A 20,506-nucleotide genomic window follows, 5' to 3' on the forward strand; every position below is an offset into this window, starting at 1 on the left:
AACATCTTTAAAAAAGGGTCCTTCCGAGATTACATTCAAAATACGAATTGGGCAGCATTTTCCAGTTTTCACTGTCTTAACATTCCTGAACTTGAAAAAAACAGACTGAGACATTTCAGGATACAGTCTTTTTCTCCCTCCACTCCTCATATCCAAGCATCTGTTCCTTTCACCAGTCACATTTATGTACAGTCACATTCCAACAGAGCTATAACTGAGTATTCTGGCACATTCAGTTGAGGCAAGTCAGGGATGAGGTCCTCAAGGTTGATTGAAGGCATTCCTTGTGAGATAGATCCCCAAAGAAAGTGGTAATTCATCCTAGACTGGTGATGTTTTGACTGGAGAAGGCATCCTGGGAGACAGACCTCACTGGCAGGTTTCTCTCATTAACCAGTATGACTAAAAGAAAGAGACCCAGTAGCCTCACGCTAGGAATAATTTTATGGTTAACATGTTCCCACTTCTGTACTATCATGATTACTCTGTCCTCTGATACAAAATAAGGTGGGAGGAAATCTAGAAAATTGTGACATTCTCTAAACATCTTTTTATTTATGAAGAGGAGTCAAGTATAAGAGAAATCATGCTGCACAGACTACTATACTGTCCTTGCAGTTCAAAGGGAGATTATCTTATAGGTAAGACAATTTTACGAAGGTCATTTTAGTATATCAGTCATCTTGGATAAGGTCCAAGACAATTATGATTAACTGCCATGTGAATTCTGCATTAGAGTAAATAAAGTAAAAAGGTGAGACTCCAGTGTATTAATTTTAGCAGGATTTTTTTTATTCAAGAAACCATCCTTTTGCACAAATGGACTAGAGAATGTGAGACTTTTCTACCCTCAACTGAGATTTTAGTTGAGATGTTTTTATCAGCTCTTTGATGCACTTTGTTTTGAGAGATAGTGTGGTGTAGTGGATAGAGAGTTGATCTTGGAGTCAGGAAAACTTGGATTCAACTCCCACATCTACTGACTATGTGACCCTGGGTAGGCAAATTACTTAACTGTTTGGTGGTAGAGGGTCATCCTGCATTGGTAGATGGAGTTTCCTTATCCCAGAAGTTCCCTATCCTGAAGAAATCCCAGGTCCAGTCTCTATCCTTCTCCTCTTATTTTGACACAGCAGACTCATCCCAAGAAATCCCTTAACAACATCTTTTAGCTCTTTCAGATTCCATTCTTTGAAAAGAGTTTAGCCACCCCTACCTTACCACTCCACCCCCAGTAGGTGAATGGGATTCTACTTTTGAAGTTTACTATTTATTATCAATTAGCAGTTAGGTAGTGCAGGGGATAGAGTGACAGCCTTGGGAGTCAGGAAGACTCATTTTTCTGAGTTCAAATTAAGTCTCAGGTACTTTCTAGTTGTGTGACCCTGGATCAGTCATTTAACCCTGATTGCTTCATCTGTAAAATTAGCTAAAGAAGGAAAACACAAACCACTCCAGTATATCAGCCAAGAAAACCCTAGATGGGGTCACAAAGAGTTGGACATGACTGAAATAATCAAACAACTGCCACAGTTCTTTGGTACCTACATTTCCCATTTATTGTATCTGACCTCAGTTTTACTCCAATTTATTAGTGTTGTCTTCATTGTATGGCTGTTATCTATTTTGCAAATTGTTCTTTTGGTCATTGCATCATTTCATATGGATGATCTTATGTTTCTCTAAATTCTTTATTTTCTTCATTCCTTATGGACTAATGTTGTTACATCAAATCAATATATTTCTACTTGTCTAGATATTCTCCAGTCATTTGTTTTTAACCTTTTTTCCTATTCTATGACTATTTTTGTTTAAATGGGTCCCTTCTTGGTGTCATCGACTTCCTTAGTGCACAACCCAGTAATGAGATCGTTATATCAAGGGTAAGACAATATGAGTCTTTGTGGTAAAAGATTGCTTTTCTCTTTGGCTCTAGATCCTTACTTTCTTGCTTTGAACTTGGTAGGAACTGAAATTTTTCTTGAATTCATTTAGATGTAATAACTTTTCTTAGATAATTTCAAATTGTTTCTCATGTTTTGTGGTAAAATTTTATAAAGTACATGGACCTGGCATGTACTGAACATTGATGATACATTTCCTTCATCATGTTCCAATGAGGAGAGGCCAAGTGTGAAGGAAACTGTGAGTATTGCTTGTTGTTTTCACCAATTCTCACTTGGGGCAAAGTTCAAAGCCAGGGAATACTTGTTTAGATTGCATACTCAGCAATTGGTCTTAACTTTGCATTCATCACTCTAATTAGCTCTTCTCCCTGTTCTTTAGTAGGAAGAGGGTCAGGACCAAATCTATGCATCATGAAGGTTCTTTTTTTTTTCTTCAAGAGTGCAAATTGCTGAGTGGGTCTGAAGTTACATAATTATTGTAACTATTTTTGTTTATAGGACATGTCTTCCTAGGGGACTCTGGGCACTTTACTGACTAGAATTAAAACTGTCACTTGGGTAGCAAGACAAGGTAGCACATTCTGGGACTGGAGCAAGTCAGAAAATTTCTTACTCATAATAATGCAAAGTCTGGTCTAGAGAAGTTAGAATCATTAAGTGACATTTGTCCTCATGGTATTTAGTAATGCAGGTTTATGAGCTTGTCCTGTTGAATAAAGATGGAAATAGAGGAGAGCTATTCAAAGATTTACCTGAGGTCCATCAGCCCTGCCACTGAGAGTAAGAATTTTGGGTGAAAATCTTTCTGGGTCTTGTCTCACATAATATCTTTTTTTGTAGTGCTCTTAATCATTGCACATTTGAGAAAAGGGGGAAATGGTGCCAGATAAGGATTAATTTATGGAACTAAGTAGTATAGTAGATAAAACACTGGACCTGGAGTCTGAAAGACCAGAATTCAAATGTGACTTTAGTCATTTACTAACAGTATAACATTGGTCATGTCACTTATCCTGCATAAAACTGGAGAAGGGAATGGCATCTAAGAAAGCCCCATGGACACTTGATTTATGAGGTCATGAGTCAGACATGACTTAACAATAGCAGCAGTAGCGTGTTAACATAGAAGAAAATAGAAGGTTTAGGGAAGGGTCATTTGAGTAGTTCTCAGGTCTTTGAAGAGATACTATGAAGAAAAGGGATTAAGGATGTTCTGAAGAATGAATTAAATGTTTAGGAACTGGTTCTGCCTCAAAAAAGTATGTATGACACATTTTAAAGTTTAATCTTCATTATTAATATGTTCTTTCACTTTCTGTAGTCTAAACAATCCACCAAATAAGTCAAGCACTTATTTATTTATCTATTTATCTACTTATCTATTTATTTATTTACTTACTTATTTACTTATTCATTCATTCATTCATTCACTCACTTATTCATTCATTCATTCATTTATAGGTTTTTGCAAGGCAATGTGGTTAAGTGGCTTGCCCAAGGCCACACAGCTAGGTGATTATGGTGTCTGAGGCTGGATTTGAACTCAGGAACTTCTGACTCCAGGGCCAGTGCTCTATCCACTATGCTACTTAGCTGCCTCCACTGATTTATTTAATTTTTCAATTTCTGATGTAGAAGTTTCCGTTGAAAATTTTGACAAATGGTGACTCTTACAAGTTAATTCACACTTACTCTAAGATGCCATTGATTATTCCACTTGGCCCTAGAGATTAGAACGAAGGACAAAAGTTGCAGAGAGACAAATTTTGTCTTGTCCTTGAATTCAAGCCACTTTACCAAGATCAACTAAATCTGCAGATACTGAAAGAATTGTAGATATGATTGTTGAGCTTCAGAAGATTACAAAAAGGCTGTTCTGATCTTCAAGAAAGGAAAAGAAAATAAAGTTTCCATTTATAGGCCAGAGAGGATTGACTTAAATTCCCAAGAAAATTCTGGGATGGATTATTAAAGAGATATTTGGTGAAGGGAAAAAGGTGGTTACAAAGAACCAGCATGGCTTTGTTGGCAATAGGTCATGCTAGACAAAACTAACTTCCTTTTTCATCAATATTGTTAAACCAGCAGATAAGAGAATGATGGAAATAATTTTCCTACATTATAGCTAAGGCTTGATGAAGTATCTTATATTCTTCTAGTGGAAAAATAGGGAGATACAGGTTACATGATAATTTAGTGAGGTGGACTTGGAAATGTTTAAACTCAAAATGAGGTAGTTAATAATTCAAGGGTTTCCAGAGAGTGGCCCAGGGATCTGTGTTTGGTCATGTTGATTAATATGTTTTTCAATGTTTCACTTGGATAAAGACATATTCATAAAATTTGCAAATGACACAACGAATAGTGTGGCAGCTGGAATAAAAAAAAGAGATCTTCACAGCCCAGAGCATTGCATTAATCCAAAGGGTTCAAATTCAGTAAGGAAACAAAGGGCTATAAAATTGTTCTTACCCTTTGATACAGCAATATCACTATTAGGTCTGTATCCCAAAGAGATTTTAAAAAAGGTAAAAGAGGCTATTTGTACAAAAATATTTATAGCAGTCCTTTTTGTGGTGGCTAAGAATTGGAAATGAAGGGAATGCTCCTCAATTGGAAAATGACTGAACAAGTTGTGGTATATAATTGTAATGGAATAATATTGTGCTATAAGAAACGATGAGCAGGATAATTTCAGAAAAACCTGGAAGTGATCAGAACCAAGAGAATAGGTTACACAAGAACAGTAATACTATGCAATGAACAACTGTAAATGACTTAGTAATACAATTATTTAAGACAATTCCAAAGAACTCATGATGAAAAAAGTCATCTATCTCCAGAGAAAGAAGCTAATGGCATCTGCATACAGACTGAAGCATACTGTTTTTCTTCTTTCTCTTGCTTTCTTCCTTTTTCCCCCTTCTATTCTTCCTCCCTCCCTCCTTTCCTTCCTTCCTCCCTCCCCTCCTTTTCCTTCCTTCCTTCCTTCCTTCCTTCCTTCCTTCCTTCCTTCCTTCCTTCCTTCCTTCCTTCCTTCCTTCCTCTCTTCCTTCCTTCCTTCCTTCCTCTCTTCCTTCCTTTCTTCCTTCCTTCCTTCCTTCCTTCCTTCCTTCCTTCCTTCCTTCCTTCCTTCCTTCCTTCCTTCCTCCTCTTACTTCCTTCCTTTTTCTTTCTTCCTTCCTGTCTGCCTTCCTACCTACCTGCCTGTCTTCCTTCTTTCTTCCTTGCGTTTTTCCTTCTTTTTCTTTCTGCGTCCCTCCCTCCTTTTCCCCTTCCATTCTTCTTATTCCTCTTCCTCTTCCTCTTCTTCTTCTTCTTCTTCTTCTTCTTCTTCTTCTTCTTCTTCTTCTTCTCTCCATAAAATTACTAATATGGAAATGTTTCACATAATTGCACATATATAGCCTATATAAAAGGACTTACCATATCAGGTAGAATAGGGGATAGAGGCATAGAATTTGGATCTCAAATTAAAAAAAAACACAACAAATGTTAAGCATTGTTCTTAGAAATAATTTGGGATAAATAAAAAGTCACCCTCTCAAGTACAGGATCAGGGAGGCATCAATGGACAAGCAGTTATTTCAGAAAAAAAATTTTCTTTAGTGTTTTCTTGGACTGCAAAATCAATAAAAGGCAGCATATACTGTAACTGCCTAAATTATGAGTGCATTGATAGAGGCATAGGTTTCTTGCAATAAGGAGGTGATGGTTGCTTTATGCTGGGTCCTGATGAGACAATGTTGGATATATTGTGGTCAAATTTGAGTATCACAATTTAAGAAAGCTGAAAAGCTAGTTGCCCTTCTCTAGACTTTCAGGCTAGTGAAGAGCCTTGAGTCTTCCTAAGAATCATTGGAAGGAAAAGGGGCTGTTTAGGATGAAGAAGCAAAGACTCTGAGGGATCATAATAGATATTTTCCAATAATTGATGGTTGATGCCTAGAAGAAAGATTAGATTTGTTCTGTTTGATCCTAAAGAGCTGAATCATAAGCAATGAATAAAAGTTGCAAAGAAGCAAAATTAGGATCAATGTCAGGGAAAGTAAATAAACAAAAACTCCCTAACAATTAGTTCTCTAAAGTGTGGGTTCTCTCAGGAGGGATGAGTTCCTTCTCATCAAAAATCTGAACAGGGTCTGGATTAACACATATTGGATATTTTAAAATATGGGTTTCTTTTGGAAATAGGTTGGACGAGATGGTCACCAAGGTCCCTTCTGAGTCCAAAAATTATAGAATTTTCTAGATTTAAAATTCTAAATTCTAGAATTAAAAACTTTATAAAAATGACAATTGTCTAAGAATAAAATGGAATAACTTTGGAAGAAATGAGGATCTCCCTCCCACTATAATTGGAGCTATTTCAAGAGAAACCTAAACAGTCACTTGTCAGGGTCATTCTTATTCAGGTATCTGGTAGATTTGTTGATCTTTAAGGGATTCTACAATTCTGAGATTCTGTGAGTTTTGGTTAACTTTTTATTTGTTTGTTATCTGTCTGTTTGTTCATTTACTCATTCATTCATTTATTTGTAGGACACAATTTGAACAATACAGCTATATTCTCCATACTCATTGCTTTATAATGATATGAGATTAATGAGAGAGCTAGGTGGCACAGTGAATAGAATCATAGACCTACAGTAAAAAAAAAGACCTGAATTCAAATCTAACCTCAGACACAACTAATATGACTTAACTTCTACTTGCCTTGGTTTCCTCATCTGTAAAATGAGGATAATGATAGCAGTTGCCTTTCAGGGTTATTGTAGGAATTAATTGAGAAATTTGTGAAGTGCTTGGTTTATAGTTTATACTATATAAATGCTAGCATATCATCATCATCATCATCTTTATTATACAATGCTGCTTTTCATCTAGGGGGATGACAGTACTTTAATATTATATATTATGCTTATATATATTTATTTTTTAACATTACTTTCATATATATACATATATCTCTATATTTGCCTTTCTAATATCATTCCTTTGACCTGGGTAGATGGTAAATTAGATGTCTTCTGATGTACTGCTAACTCCAACATTTCGTGATTTAATTCTTAACTAATCTATAAATAGATCATTTCTTCAAATAAGAGTTCTTTGAAAAAAAAAGAGAAAACCAAAATCACTATGTTAAATATATATTCTTTATCAGTAATATAAAATTTCTTTCCATTTAAATAAAGCTGATTTATTCATTTTTTCATCAACTTTCTCTTGGTCTTTATCACTTTTATTGAAGTTCATTTCCTGCTGATCTGCCTACAATTTGGTATCTTTAGTATCATCTATCAGTACTGAATACAGTTATAGTTACTTTTTTAGTCCTTTTAGTTCTAAGAAAATTCAAATGTATTGAGGAAACTACAACATATATTTGGACTACTATGACACTTCACTGGCCATAGGGATGGGTTTGATCTGAAACTTTGCCATTCTTACCTGGTTCTCTCTGTGGCCAGTGGTATATGTTTGGAAAAGAGCTTATTGTCACCACTTAGGCAAAAAGTCAAGGCCTATTTTTTTGCAAAATGATGACATTATTATCATTTATATCTTTAATTTTTATTAAGACTTTGGTTTTGATATCACATTTATTTATGAAAATATCCCTTTCTATTCTTAGAGAACCATCTTTTTAGAAGAAAATCAAAGATAGTAAAAGTAGTTCAGTAAAATTAACTGATATGTCAACCAAGTCTGATCATGTTTGCAGTATTTCACACTGCATAGTCCTAAACCTTTGCAAAGAAAGAAGAACCTTTTGGACATAGTAATTATTCAGGATATTTTATTATTGTAGTCATGGTGCATATTCTTTTCCTGATTCTGTTTGCTCTATTCTGTCATGGATCGTATATATTTTCTCATAATTTCTCTGAATTTTCCAATTTTCTGAATCATTTCTTTTGACCCAGTAATATTCTATTACATGTACATAACTCAATTCTTAGTTATTTTCCAGTCATTTGACACCTACTTGTTTCCACTTCTCCAAAGCCCATTTTCAACAGATGGTGCATCAATGAGAGCACTGAGACTGACTAAATGTTTGAACTAGTATGATAAGTGGTTGGTTGAAAGATGTTGCTGAATATCATACCTAGATAGTTATCATGCACCATGGAAAAATATAGGAAGTATGTTATAAAATAAACTTCAAGCTCATGTCACAAAATTGCAGAATTTCAAAGTAGGTAGGGGCCTCAGAGATCATCTAGTCCAAGGCGTCACTGAACAAGAATCCTTGTCTCATCATACCAATAAGAGTTTGTCCAGTTTTTACAGAAGACATTCAGCAATGAGGAATCTAGTATCTTCCAAGCCTGCTTATTCTATTTATATTTCTAATATTTAGAAAATTTGTCCCCATAAGAAATATAAATTTGCTTCTCTCCAACTTTTTCTTCTACATCATTCCTAGTTCTGTATGCTGGGGCAAAGCAGAGCAAATCCATACCCTGTTCTAGTTGTTCAAATACTTGAAGACACTTCTTAGGTCTGCAGATGGATAGAAATGTATGAGAGTTGATGGTTAATGATGACACTTCTAGAACCCATGAGCCCATCACCAAAGGAATATCAGTATTCTATTAAAGCTCAGGACTTAATTTAGAAATATGTTTTGCAACATGAAAAATTAATGAATTCTTGTCAATCAATCAATTAACATTTATTTGGTACTTATGATGTGTTAAGTACTGTGCTAAGAAAAAGTAAAAATAGTTTATGCCTTCAAGAAGCTTGCCTTCTAATAGGGGTCCATAACATATATAAATCAGAACATTCAAGAAAAGCAAAAAAGTAGAAGGAAGATAACTTTGAAAAGTTTCCTGAAGAAGGTGATATTTGAACTGAGACTCAAAGGAAGCCAGAAAGTAAACTCAAAGGAAGGTTGTTAGAATTAGAAGTTGGGAGGGAGAGCCAGTCCAATGGCATTGATACAGAAGATGGAACTTCACGTACTATGAACAGTAAGTAGGCCAGAAGGGTTAAATCAGTTTTCATAGAGGGGAATAGTATGTAAGAAAATTGAAAAGGAAGGAAGGGGACTGGTTGTGAAGAGCTTTGAATGCTAAATTGAGGATTTTATATTTTATTCTAGAGACAATAAGGAAATTACATAGTCAAATCTACCATTTAGGAATATTACTTAGTCAGATGGAGGATGAATTAAAGAAAGGAAGACTTGAGGCAGAATGACTTATTAGAAAGTTGGTATGATAGGGTGATGATTTTGTGACTGGGGAGAAGGGGATATAAATGGGAGATATTGTAGAGAAATAAATAGCATTATTTGGAAATTGAATGGTTATTCAGGTGACCAAGAGAGACGAATCAAAGATGATAACATAAATTGCAAACCCATGCACTGAGAAGAATTGTGGTCCCTTCTATAAGTGGTTGTAAAATTCAGAAACTAGAAGGATATCAGGGGAAAGATAAAAAAAATTCTGTTTTGGACATGCTGGGTTTGAAATGCAATCAGCATTTAGTTCAAAACATTAAAAAACCAATTGGTGATGTGTGATTAGAATTTAGAACTGGATAAGCAGACCTGGAAATCTTCTGCATATAGATAATAATTGAACCCATGGGACCTGATGGGATAGGATCACTTAGTGAGAGATTAAAGAGAAAAGTGCAGAAAGCTCAGGAGAGAGCCTTAGATGATCCATAAAATTAGTTGGCATGATATAGATGAAGAGGTTGAGGAGTGATAATGAGGTAGAAGCAAGGAGAACCTGGAAAGGAGAGCGAATCCAAGAGGAAGGATGTCAAAGTCTGCAGAAAGGACAAGAAGGATGTGGATTAAGATTTTGGTAATTAGTCCTTGGAAACTGAACAGTTTCAGTTGAATGACTAGGCAAGAAGCCAGATTGCAGAGGTCATACTTATAGAAAGCTTTTTCAAGGAATTTATCTGAGAAGAGTGAGGAGAGATATAGGATGATAAAATGAAGGCATGTGAAAGGTGTTTTTTTCCCTTCAGGATGGGAAAAACTTGGCCTTGTTTGTAGGCAGTAGGAAAGGAGCTAGATGAACAAGACAGTAGAAATGTGGATGGGACAATTTGCTGGAGAAGACAAGAATTAGGGTGAGCAAAGGAGTTAGGCTGAAGAGTAAGACTGTGAGCTAGATAAAAAACTCATTAAGAAAGGAGGAGGGGAAATTCTGTATTAAAGGCACAGACTTCCAGAAATATTGTTATTAATTAAATTATTGGGGTGCCTAGGTGGCACAGTGGATAAAGCACCAGCCCTGGAGTCAGGGGTACCTGAGTTCAAATCTGGTCTCAGACACTTAATAATTACCTAGCTGTGTGGCCTTGGGCAAGCCACTTAACCCCATTTGCCTTGCAAAAACCTAAAAACAAAAAAAACCCCAAATAATTAAAATTATTGTAATCTAAATAATTTTCTGCTTAGAATGAGAAATGTTCAAATGATAAGTGCTCTATACCACTAGACATCTTGCTAACCTAAGTGATTTTTGAAGTCACAATTTAAACATAGAATTTTTTATAGTCATGACTAAAAAAGGGTCCAAAGTTGAGGTAATAGTTCAATTAATAACTTGCTTCATCAAACAGACAAATAGTCACTTAGCTTTTGACACACCCATAGAGAATCCTTTTACTAAAGCCATTAAATTCCATTTTGACTATTTATTTTTAACTGATCAAAGGTGAGAAAAAAAGATACTTCCATTAACTGAAGAAAAGCTCTCTTTCTTTTCCTAAGTGGATTATTACCCTAGTTCCTTCAGGTTAGGAGGTGCTAAGGAGGGCAATAGGAACTACTGAAAGTTTTCAAGGAAGTGAATGATGTGATGGGAGATATCTATGTTTTAAGAATATTAATTTAACTTTGTTATTCAGGATGGCCCTAAGGCTTGAAACACCCTGCCCCTTCCCTGGTGTCCTTCAAGTTCCACCTTCTGCAGGAAATCTTTCCCAATATCCCCATCTACTAGATCCTTTCCCTTTCAGATTATTTTTCATCCACCCTAAATCTTCCAAATTATGTCAACATATATTTTGATACATGGTGGTTTTAAAGGGAAAGTGAGCATTAGGGAGAATGGGAAAAAATATGGTTCAGGATCAAATATTGAAATTAACCAAAGGTAAGCACATTTCTTTAAGAAGATAATTAGAAAGTACTTAATAGGGAAAAAAGATCACCAAAAATGATTTCTATGATTTGAATATTTATAGTACTCAGAATAGCTTAGTTGTTCAGTTGTTCTTTGAATAATATTGCTGTCATTGTATATAAAGTTCTCTTGGTTATGTTTATCTAACTCTTCATTATTTCCTATTAAGACATGAAATGTCTAGTAACTGATGTGAGAATTTTTCTGAATTGTAGACTCCCGGGTTATTCTAGGCCAGAGGTGTCAAACCCTTGGTTGCTTGCAACCACAAAACTTCTCAGGGCAAATTAGACTAAACTAGAACTGGGAAATACTTAACAAAATTAATAAAAATATAATACGACAGAGATAATGTTAATTTGTATTTTTCTAATGCAGTGTGTCAATGTACAGGGATCCCTTTATTTCTGAATTTGACAGTACTGGTCATGACTAGTTCTAGACCCTAGGGACTCATCTACAGTAGACTGTAGGTATTCAGAGAATGAATTAGCTAAGGCAAAGGTCAAAATAAGCACCAAATTAAAAGAAAGGATAAAAATGAGGAAATATTGAGTGCAAATACATTATGGTTTTTTGACAGGTTGTTGATACTTTTACCCAAAAGAAAATTGAGAAGAGGAAAGACATTGATTCTGATCAGCTCCAATTTTTTTTTTTTTTTAGACTTGTGATTTCATCGGCATGCATGGGAAGGTCCTAATACAGAATTTCCTTTACCAAGGCAGAATAGCACCATCTCTCTAACCTATAGCCTTAGAGAAATGCAGAGGGGACCAAGAGGTTAAGGGATTTGTCTAGGTTTATACAGCCTATATCATAGTTCTCTGAAAATAAGACTGGGTCATATTAATTTTTTATTCCAAAAGGCACATTTGGACTTATTTTCCAGGGATGTCTTATTTTTTTCATGTATAGCAATCTATATTTATTCATGTACAAAAACATACATCTATTCAAATACAGTCATATCATGGTCTCCTGGAATATCATCTTAACTCTCCACACCCTGAATTTTGGCCTGAATTTCTTGTGACTCCTTTTCCTGTAGAACCATTGACCCCAGTCTCTCATGTTCAGCAACAGAACTCTTCTTCAATGAACACTTCTTGTCCAGGTAGCCTGCTCATAGTGCATGGCTACAGAATTGTAAGTGATTTTATCCCATGAATTCTTTATCCAAGTCACCACCTCTTTGCAGGCAAGGCTTCACAAAGTTTCCAAAGCTTATTTCTCACCATTCTATTTTCAGTGTAGTTACTGATTTTGATGCACAAATGGTCCTTGAATGGTTTGTTTATTTGCAATATCAGGAGTCTGAAGATAGGCAGTCATTCTTGTGGAACCATTATTTGATCTATTCTCTCTGCAAGGAAGTCTTCACAGTGAGTGAGGACTGAGTCCCAGACTAGTAGACCTCTTTAGCCACCTCACAAAACCAGTGGCAGCATTAAATCGACCTACTTATATAGGTAACATAACTATTTGTGCATATCAGGCTTTTTTGATTTCAAGAACATAAATGTCTGAAGCATGTTCACTCTTTTCTTTCTTGGTATTAGTGATGATTAGATGTGGGGCTTTCTTTTCTTCCAGATGTTAAAAGTGGACATGTTATCTTGTATTGTTTCTGTACTCTGGTCATTCAGCAATGAATTTTGAGTTATCAGTTTACATAAGCATTTATCTGTTATCTAAAGGCGCCTGCTTGGGATTTACGAAAACTTAATTATAGTTTATATTATAATTTATTTTATTTTAAATATTGTCAATATTATTTCTATTCAGTTATATATTAATATCATCATTTTATAATTCACTACATCTGTCACATGTTATAAAGTACATATTAAATGTGTCTGTCTAACTGATATTAACTGGGGTTTATTTTTGGGGTAGGCTTGTAAAACAACCATCCTGAAAAAAATCATGCCAGGGCTTATTTTCAGGGAAATATGGCAGGTGTCAGAAGCAAAACTTGAACCCAGGTCTTTGTGATATAAGATAATCAATAAGGAAGCAGATGGCATATGGAAATTGTCTCATCAGGCAAAAAAACAGAGAGAGACATTAGCATGCAAGAGCAACATCAGTTCAAAGGAATGGGAAACCTTTTTTATGTCAAGGACCATTTAGATATTTATAATATAATAGCATTAGAGGCATATAAAATTATCAACTTAAAAATTAGCCTTCATATTTGGTGAAACATTTAATTAATTCATCCCTAAAAATTTCCTAGATTTATTGAGTTTAAAGTTCTGCTTGTGGTTGCCCTGGCAGCACCAGACCAAATGATTTAGCATGGGTAGAATGAAGTCATTTGCAAAACATAGTGGAGAAGGGGCAGTTAGATGGTATAGTGGATAGAACACAGCCCTGGAGTCAGGAGGAACTGAGTTCAAGTGTGACCTCAGACATTAAATACTTGCTTAGCTGGGTGACCTTGGGCAAGTCACTTAATCCCATTGCCTTGGAAAACATACACACACACACACACACACACACACACACACACATACACACACACAGACAAACCAAACCCCAAAAACATAAAGGAAAAAAAAGAATGAAGAATAATACAATCAGAGAATCATGGAATTTTAGAGTTGGAAGGGACCTTGGAGGCTATTTAGTCCAATTTATATACAAAAGGAATTTTCCTCTTCCCCATATCCTGTTGTTATTTAGCATCTGTCTGAAATCTCCAATAAAGAGGGGGATTACCACCTTAAGTGAGCCCATTCTACTTTTGGAGAGCTTTAACTATAAGTTTCCCCTACCATCAACAACAACAATAATTCATATGGAATTTTAAAGTTTGCAAATAATTTTATATATTATTTCACTTGATCCTCACAATAACCCTGTGAGGTGGGTATTATTATTATCTCCATTTTACAGCTGAGGAAACTGAGGCAAAGAGAGATTAAAATGTCTTGGCTAGTGTTGCACAAAGTAAGCATTTGAGGCATTTTTGAATTCAGATTCTCTTGTCTTCAAGTCTAGTGAGATGATGAATGGGAATGCCCTGTTAGTGGTAAGCCAGGTTTCAATGAGGATTAGTAGATGGAAGGAGTGTGGAAAAAAGAGCTATGAGATGAAGGGAAGTTTTGGGTTTTTTTTTTTTTTTGGCAAGTCAGTGGGGTTAAGTGATATGTCCATAGACACATACCTAAGTAGGAGGTCGGGAAGTTTTTTCCCATCATGGAATGGGAATTTCATAGGGCACAGTGGAAGAAATGGGTTAAGGAGGAAGGTCAATTATCGATCTTTGAGATCCTTTGTTTCAAAAGGATTAAATTCTGGGGCTGCTAGGTGGTGCAGTGTATAGAGCACTGGCCCTGGAGTCAGGAGGACCTGAGTTCAAATTCGGCCTCAGACACTTAATAATTACCTAGCTGTGTGGCCTTGGGCAAGCCACCTAACTCCATTGCCTTGCCAAAAAAAAAGGATTAAATTCATTGCAAATTAGGGGAAATACCCTTAAAAGAGGTATCATAAAACAGAACTGGAAGAGACTCTTAGATAAAAAAAAAAACCTGAGGCTCAAGAGGAGGTCACTCAGTCAAGATATGGAATCAGAGTTTGAATTCAGAACTCCTGATTCAAAGACTATACTCTATCCATAACATTGTGCTGTCCTGAACTGTGTTTTTAAGTTGTTATATTACTGCTTTGATGACTTTCATGTATGTGCATTATTAAAAATAGAACATTTTGGCATCTTCCATTGTCTTGGCTTCTGAGGTTGCTCTGGTAACCACTGCTGAGGTTCCAGACAGCTGTTTCCCAAATTTTCTAATTTATTCTCACTTTCAAGTTGGCAAGCAGACACATTTTCAGAAGGTGTCTTTATGCAAAGATTAGCAAAAGCTAATCTTTCAGATTAACAGAAAAAGTGCATTAAAGCTTTTGTAAAACAAAGGAAATATTTGATGTAGTCTCAGTCTCATTTTTTTCCCCTGGATTTTATGGAATATCGACTAATTAACAAGAGACCCAAGATCAAGGGTCAGTCTAACCTGGGATCTATGAACTACTTTTAAAAAGCTTTTAAAAAACTATATTTTAATATAATTGTTTTCTTTGCAATCTTTGGATTTTTTTGTTATGTACTTAAAAACATCCTACTAAGAAGGGATCCATTGACTTCACCAGACTACCACAGGTATCCATAACTCAAAAAAAAGATGAAAAACTCTTGCCCTAGATGATGAGGGGGAACATAGCCTTGAGTACTTTAGCAAGATGGCACACTACCTAATAGCTTGGCAGCATCTAGCTGAAGTACCAAGGCACCTTGAAGAAGAGACGGGAGGTAGCATGCGCCAGGCCAATCAAACCATTGCTATCACGTTCACCACTGCCCCAAACTCCAGTGGGGAGATAGTTAGTACCCTGAACCACTAAGGGCCTTGAAAATAGCAGTGTTGCCCAATCCAATTGATCTGTATCTTGCCTGGCTAAAATTCTTTTTTCTACAGGATGTCTTTTTCAATCCCTCTTAATTCTAGTGCATTCCCTCTGATGATTTATTCTGTATATGGCTTGATTGTACACAGTTGTTTGCAGGCTCTGACTATGAGACTGTGAGCATCAAGAGGACAAGGATTTTTTTTTAGCTTTTTTTTAATATACTGGAACCTAGCAAAGGGTATGGCACATAATAGATGCTTAATAAGTATTTATTAACTGACTAATAATTTTGACTTTAACTATCCCAACCTCTTGTTCCCATTCTCTTCTCTTCTGTCTCTTGCTTTTGCATGGAAAGGCATACCTAAAGGACATTTGTAGAAGGTTGTCATCCATCATTATCAGTCTCAAAGGTTAAATGGGCTGGAACTCTTGTTTTACCACAGAGCTCTCGTATCTTCCTGGTATTCCTATAGATCATTATTACATATAATAATGTATAAGGCCTGTGAAATCATTTGGTCTGGTGCTGTCACTGCAACCGTAACCATAGACAGAATTTGAAATTAAAAAAAAAAACTAGGGAAGAATTAATAAAATGTTTGACCAAATATAGCAGGTTAATTTTTAAGTTGATAATTTTGTATGGCCCTCTTATAGCATTATAAATTTCCAAATGGTCCCTGGCAAAAAAAAGGTTCCCCACCTCTGCTGTGGAGGTCACCTTAACTCATGCCTCCAGCTATTTTGTCTCTCAGTGAATGTGATCCATTTGAGAAAGAATCTCTGCAATAAACTTTATCTGACATTTTGAAAGTCCTATCCATGAAGACAACCACACTTAGGACTTCCAAAGGCTGACCTTATCTTAAGTGTCCCAAAGGTTCTTTTAGCTATGTTCTTCCATCTTTCATTGGCACTTAAAGTCTGGAAAATGCAGAGGAAAACAAGTAATCACTCAGAAGCATACTTCTGCTTCAACTAGGGTTACATTTAGATTAGGCTAACTATTTAGTGAAAAGAATAGTGGAAAGACATCCTTGATCAGTTTAATATTGTTCATGGATAACTTAGATGAAGACATAGATTGCTTGTAGATTTTCACAAGATGATACAGAATTGGAAAGGATAACCAACACATTGGATGATGACTGCAAATCTAGGAAGATCCTTTCAGATTACAACTTTAAGTCAATTTTTTTAATTTAATAGGGTTAAATATAATATCTTATGCTTATTTAAAAAATTAACTTTGATAGTGTGAGATGGGGGAAGAATGAAAAGAAAAACATTCATTTGAAAAAAATTTTGAAGGTAAACAAATAAATTTCAGAGCAAGTGGAGGAAACAGAAAGAATAATCAGAAACCAATATCCAGTTATATACCAGCAAAGGTATATAATTCAAAGGAAATTGATGAGAATTTTAAACATTCAGAAAAAAGCAAATTAATAAAACAAAAAAAATACAGATCTTAAATACCCTAATCTCAGAGAAAGAAATCCTAAAAAACATAAATGAGTTATCTGAGGTGGGTGATGGTCAGGAGAACCTGGGCCAGATTGATTTAGAAGGGATAGAAATACTATCATGTATCTAAAGAATAATGCCTATGCTGAATACAATATTATAAAAAATAGAGGAAAATAGTATACAAAACTCCTTTATCTATAAGATAAATATGATTTAGCTACCAAACCAAGAAGAGATAAAGCAGAGAAACATCAGTATATCTATAGTTATAGCCATATATATCCATATATATGTATCTACCCAAACACAAGTATATATGTGTATATCTATCTATCTATCTATTTATCTATCTATCTTTCATCTATTTATCTATATCAATATTATTGTGACCAAGCTGGTTTAATACCAGGAGTGCCAAAATGATTAACATTAGGATTACAATCAGCATACAGTAATATAAGAAAAATAATTTATTTAAGTTAAAAAAATCCTATAAAGCACAGGACCCTTCTTTGATATGAAAAAAAGCTAATATTAAAAACATGGAGCTGATATTGTTGGGAATGGAAAAACACTAGACGTTTTCCCAGTAAAAACATATTTAAGGCATAAATGCTCCTCTCCATTATTATTTGAAATAATTCTATGAATACTAGCTATGGCAGTAAAACAAGAAAACAAAATTAAAAATATAAACATAAGCAAAGGAGAGACAAAACTGTCCATATTTGAAAGAGAGGAAAGGAGAATCACACCTGGAAGGGATCTTAGTGATGATATATAGTCTAACCCTTTTATTTTACAGATGAATTTCAAACAGATTAAAGAGCTTATTTAAAATCACAGGGCAAGTTAAAAACTGAGTCTAGTCTAGAGGCAGCTAGGTGGGACAGTGGTTAAAGTCCTGGACCTGAAGTCAGGAAGGTCTGAGTTGAAATATATAGTCTATATAGTCTCTTGGACAAGTCATTTAGCTAACCTTTGTTTCCTTTGTTTCCTTAACTGTAAAATGAAGTCTCAGAAAGAGCTGAATAAGACAAAGACCCTGGATAGGGTTTTGTTTTGCTGATTTTTAGGAAAGAGTTTCCTAGGACACTTGGAGGAGGGTGATTTGTAATAAGGTAGGAAGGATATGGTTGTGAAGAGCTTTTACTTGTCAAAGAGGGAAGGTTATATTTTATCCTAGAAGTAATAGTGGGTCACTGGAGTTTAAGCAAGTAGGGAGGGTAATATGATTTTTACTTGCACTTGAGGAAAATCACTCTGGCAGCTGTGTGGAGGGTGGATTGGAGTGACAGGGTGATGTCATTGGTATTCTTCAAGAAAACAAAGGATCAGTAATAACAACAACAAACAAAAACCTATTTGCCCTCCCAACTTTTAGGTCAGGGGAAAAGTGATTTATGGTGGTATCTGTGTGAGTGGAAAAGAGGAGTTGAATATAAGAAATATAACCCCCCCCCAGATTTGGCAATTGATGAGATGTGGGGTGATTGAACACAAGGAGATAAGGATAACACAACACAGATTGTAAATGTGGGTGAACTGTAATAATCTGGTACTCACAAATTTAAGATTTGTCAGGAAAAGTGAATTTTCACAGGGTAATAAAACTAGTTGGGAGCAAAGTTGGGCATAGAACAAGAGTCTCCTGATTCAGTTCAGTATAATTTTCAATATGCTACATGACCCTTCTTGGTCTTTACTGGTGGGCAAGTGTTGCAATTCGGTTTTCATTCTTTCTTCCTTCAAAACGATGAGGATGATGATGATGATGATGGAAGTATAACATTTCTATGGCTTTTTAAGAGTTTGTAAAATGCTTTACATATATTTTTCTCATTTAATCCTCACAACAACCAATTGAGATAGGAACATTATCTTACAAATGAAGAAACTGAGGCTGAGAAAGTTTAAGTGCAGGATCACACAGCTAGTTAATGTCTGAGATAGCATTCAAACTTAGGTCTTCCTCTCCAAGTTGACCATTCTATCACAGAGGGCTCTTGACTAGTCTTGCCAATGTCAACATTGAGCAAGCTGATGTAGATGTGATATTCTTTGGTAGTATGTTCATTTGTCCTGTCTTTTTTCCTCCATTCCCAGTGAAATTTAGCATAATGTCTATTTCTCTTTTATTCTCCTAGTAGATGCACATTTAATATTAATTGATGATGATGTGATGATGACAGTTGCCTTGTTCTTCTTAGGTGCCAATATTCACTGTTTTTCTCAATCCTTTCTCCTGTTTATTTGAGCAAAATTTCTCCAACCTGCAGCACATAACAGATAATTAACACCACTTAATAGCTGCTAAGTAGGGTAATCATCTCTTGTTATCTTCACAAAGGCTTTTATTTCCAAGCTAATGGTGCTTTACTGAATCTCAGGTTAACACCAGGCATGCTCTATTAAGACCAGTCTTCCAACAAAATGGGAGTAATTCTCTGCTCTGAAAACAGTAGCCCCTTCTAACATAAAAGACAAGCCAGGCAGTGAAGTCTCATGTGGGGAAGACTCCTTGGAGAGTTGAGTTGAATGAGGGGGTGGGTGTGCAGTGTTCAGGAAAAAGATAGGTTCATGTTTCTTCCATTCAATAAAAGTTTACTGAATACTTACTCTGTGTGGTTAGATAATATGGGAGATACAGAGATGAATGATATATAGGGTCTTGCCCTCCAAGAGTTTACAATTTGGTAGATTTTATGTTCTCCCTCCTTTCTCAGATATATTCACCCGTAGGAGTTTTCCTTTCCATTCACCCTTAACCTCCAGAGGGAATTGGGAGTTCCATAGAGGAGACATGGCAGTACTTGAGACTGTGTCTAAATAGCCTTAGTTTGACTTTATGGAAAAGGTTTATGGTCAGTAAAGCAATGGAAGTGAACCTACTGTACTGACCCTAGAAGAGTGTGATGATTATTTTTGTACCTGAGTCATCAGGTGACAGGTGGTAGAGATGGTTTCTTTTCCTCTCTTCAATTTCTAAGTAAAAGTATGCAACAAAATTATTTCTGTTTATTGTACTGTACTGTAGTAGATAAAGTTTAGACAGGAAGCAGAGCATTCAGATAAAAGAAAAATAACATTTAAGCTAGGTTACCTGTCCCTTTAAAATTATTGAGCCCTTTCTTAAGACTTAATTACTTCAGGGGATCAAGGCCTAGACTGTGACTTAGTTCCTGGTGGCCTAAGTACAAAAGGCAGTACACAAAGTGGCAGGAATTACTCTCCCTCAGGTTTGACTAATGTGGCCAGCAGAGAAGCTGTACTCAAATGGATCAATGCCATTTCCTTACTGAGAATCCTGTCTATGTTATTTCTAAGTAAACTTCTTTTTGTCAAAAGACTATCTCTGTATAAATGTCACATTTCATCCCAATTTGAACATGATGGATCAAAACAGTTTGAGTCGGGGCTGGTCTATAATAGGGTGAAACCTGAGATTTGGTGTATGACTTTTTACTCCAAAGCAAAGGTGAAGTTTCTTCTCTTTTCTTTGCCTCTATCATACTCTGTGTATCATCAGTATGGAAG

The 20,506-nt window shown here is 35.6% G+C and overlaps 1 protein-coding gene across 3 annotated transcripts in view; it reads left to right on the plus strand.

Moving 5' to 3' along the window:
• Positions 1 to 20,506, plus strand: part of CNIH3 (cornichon family AMPA receptor auxiliary protein 3) — a 157,677-nt gene that overhangs the window by 112,978 nt on the left and 24,193 nt on the right. For 2 of the 3 annotated variants that reach the window (XR_012475281.1, XM_074220432.1), the window contains exon 1: positions 3,059 to 3,166. The exons of the other annotated variant lie outside the window; for it this stretch is intronic. Coding sequence is in view for 1 of the 2 variants with exons in the window: in XM_074220432.1 (XP_074076533.1) it covers positions 3,137 to 3,166 (30 nt within the window). In the remaining variant the exon portion in view is untranslated. Of the gene's footprint in view, positions 1 to 3,058; positions 3,167 to 20,506 lie in introns of those variants that run through there. 3 annotated transcript variants of the gene reach the window in all.

This window comes from Macrotis lagotis, chromosome 2 (genome assembly GCF_037893015.1).
Source record: "Macrotis lagotis isolate mMagLag1 chromosome 2, bilby.v1.9.chrom.fasta, whole genome shotgun sequence".
In the NCBI taxonomy this organism is placed as follows: domain Eukaryota; kingdom Metazoa; phylum Chordata; class Mammalia; order Peramelemorphia; family Peramelidae; genus Macrotis; species Macrotis lagotis.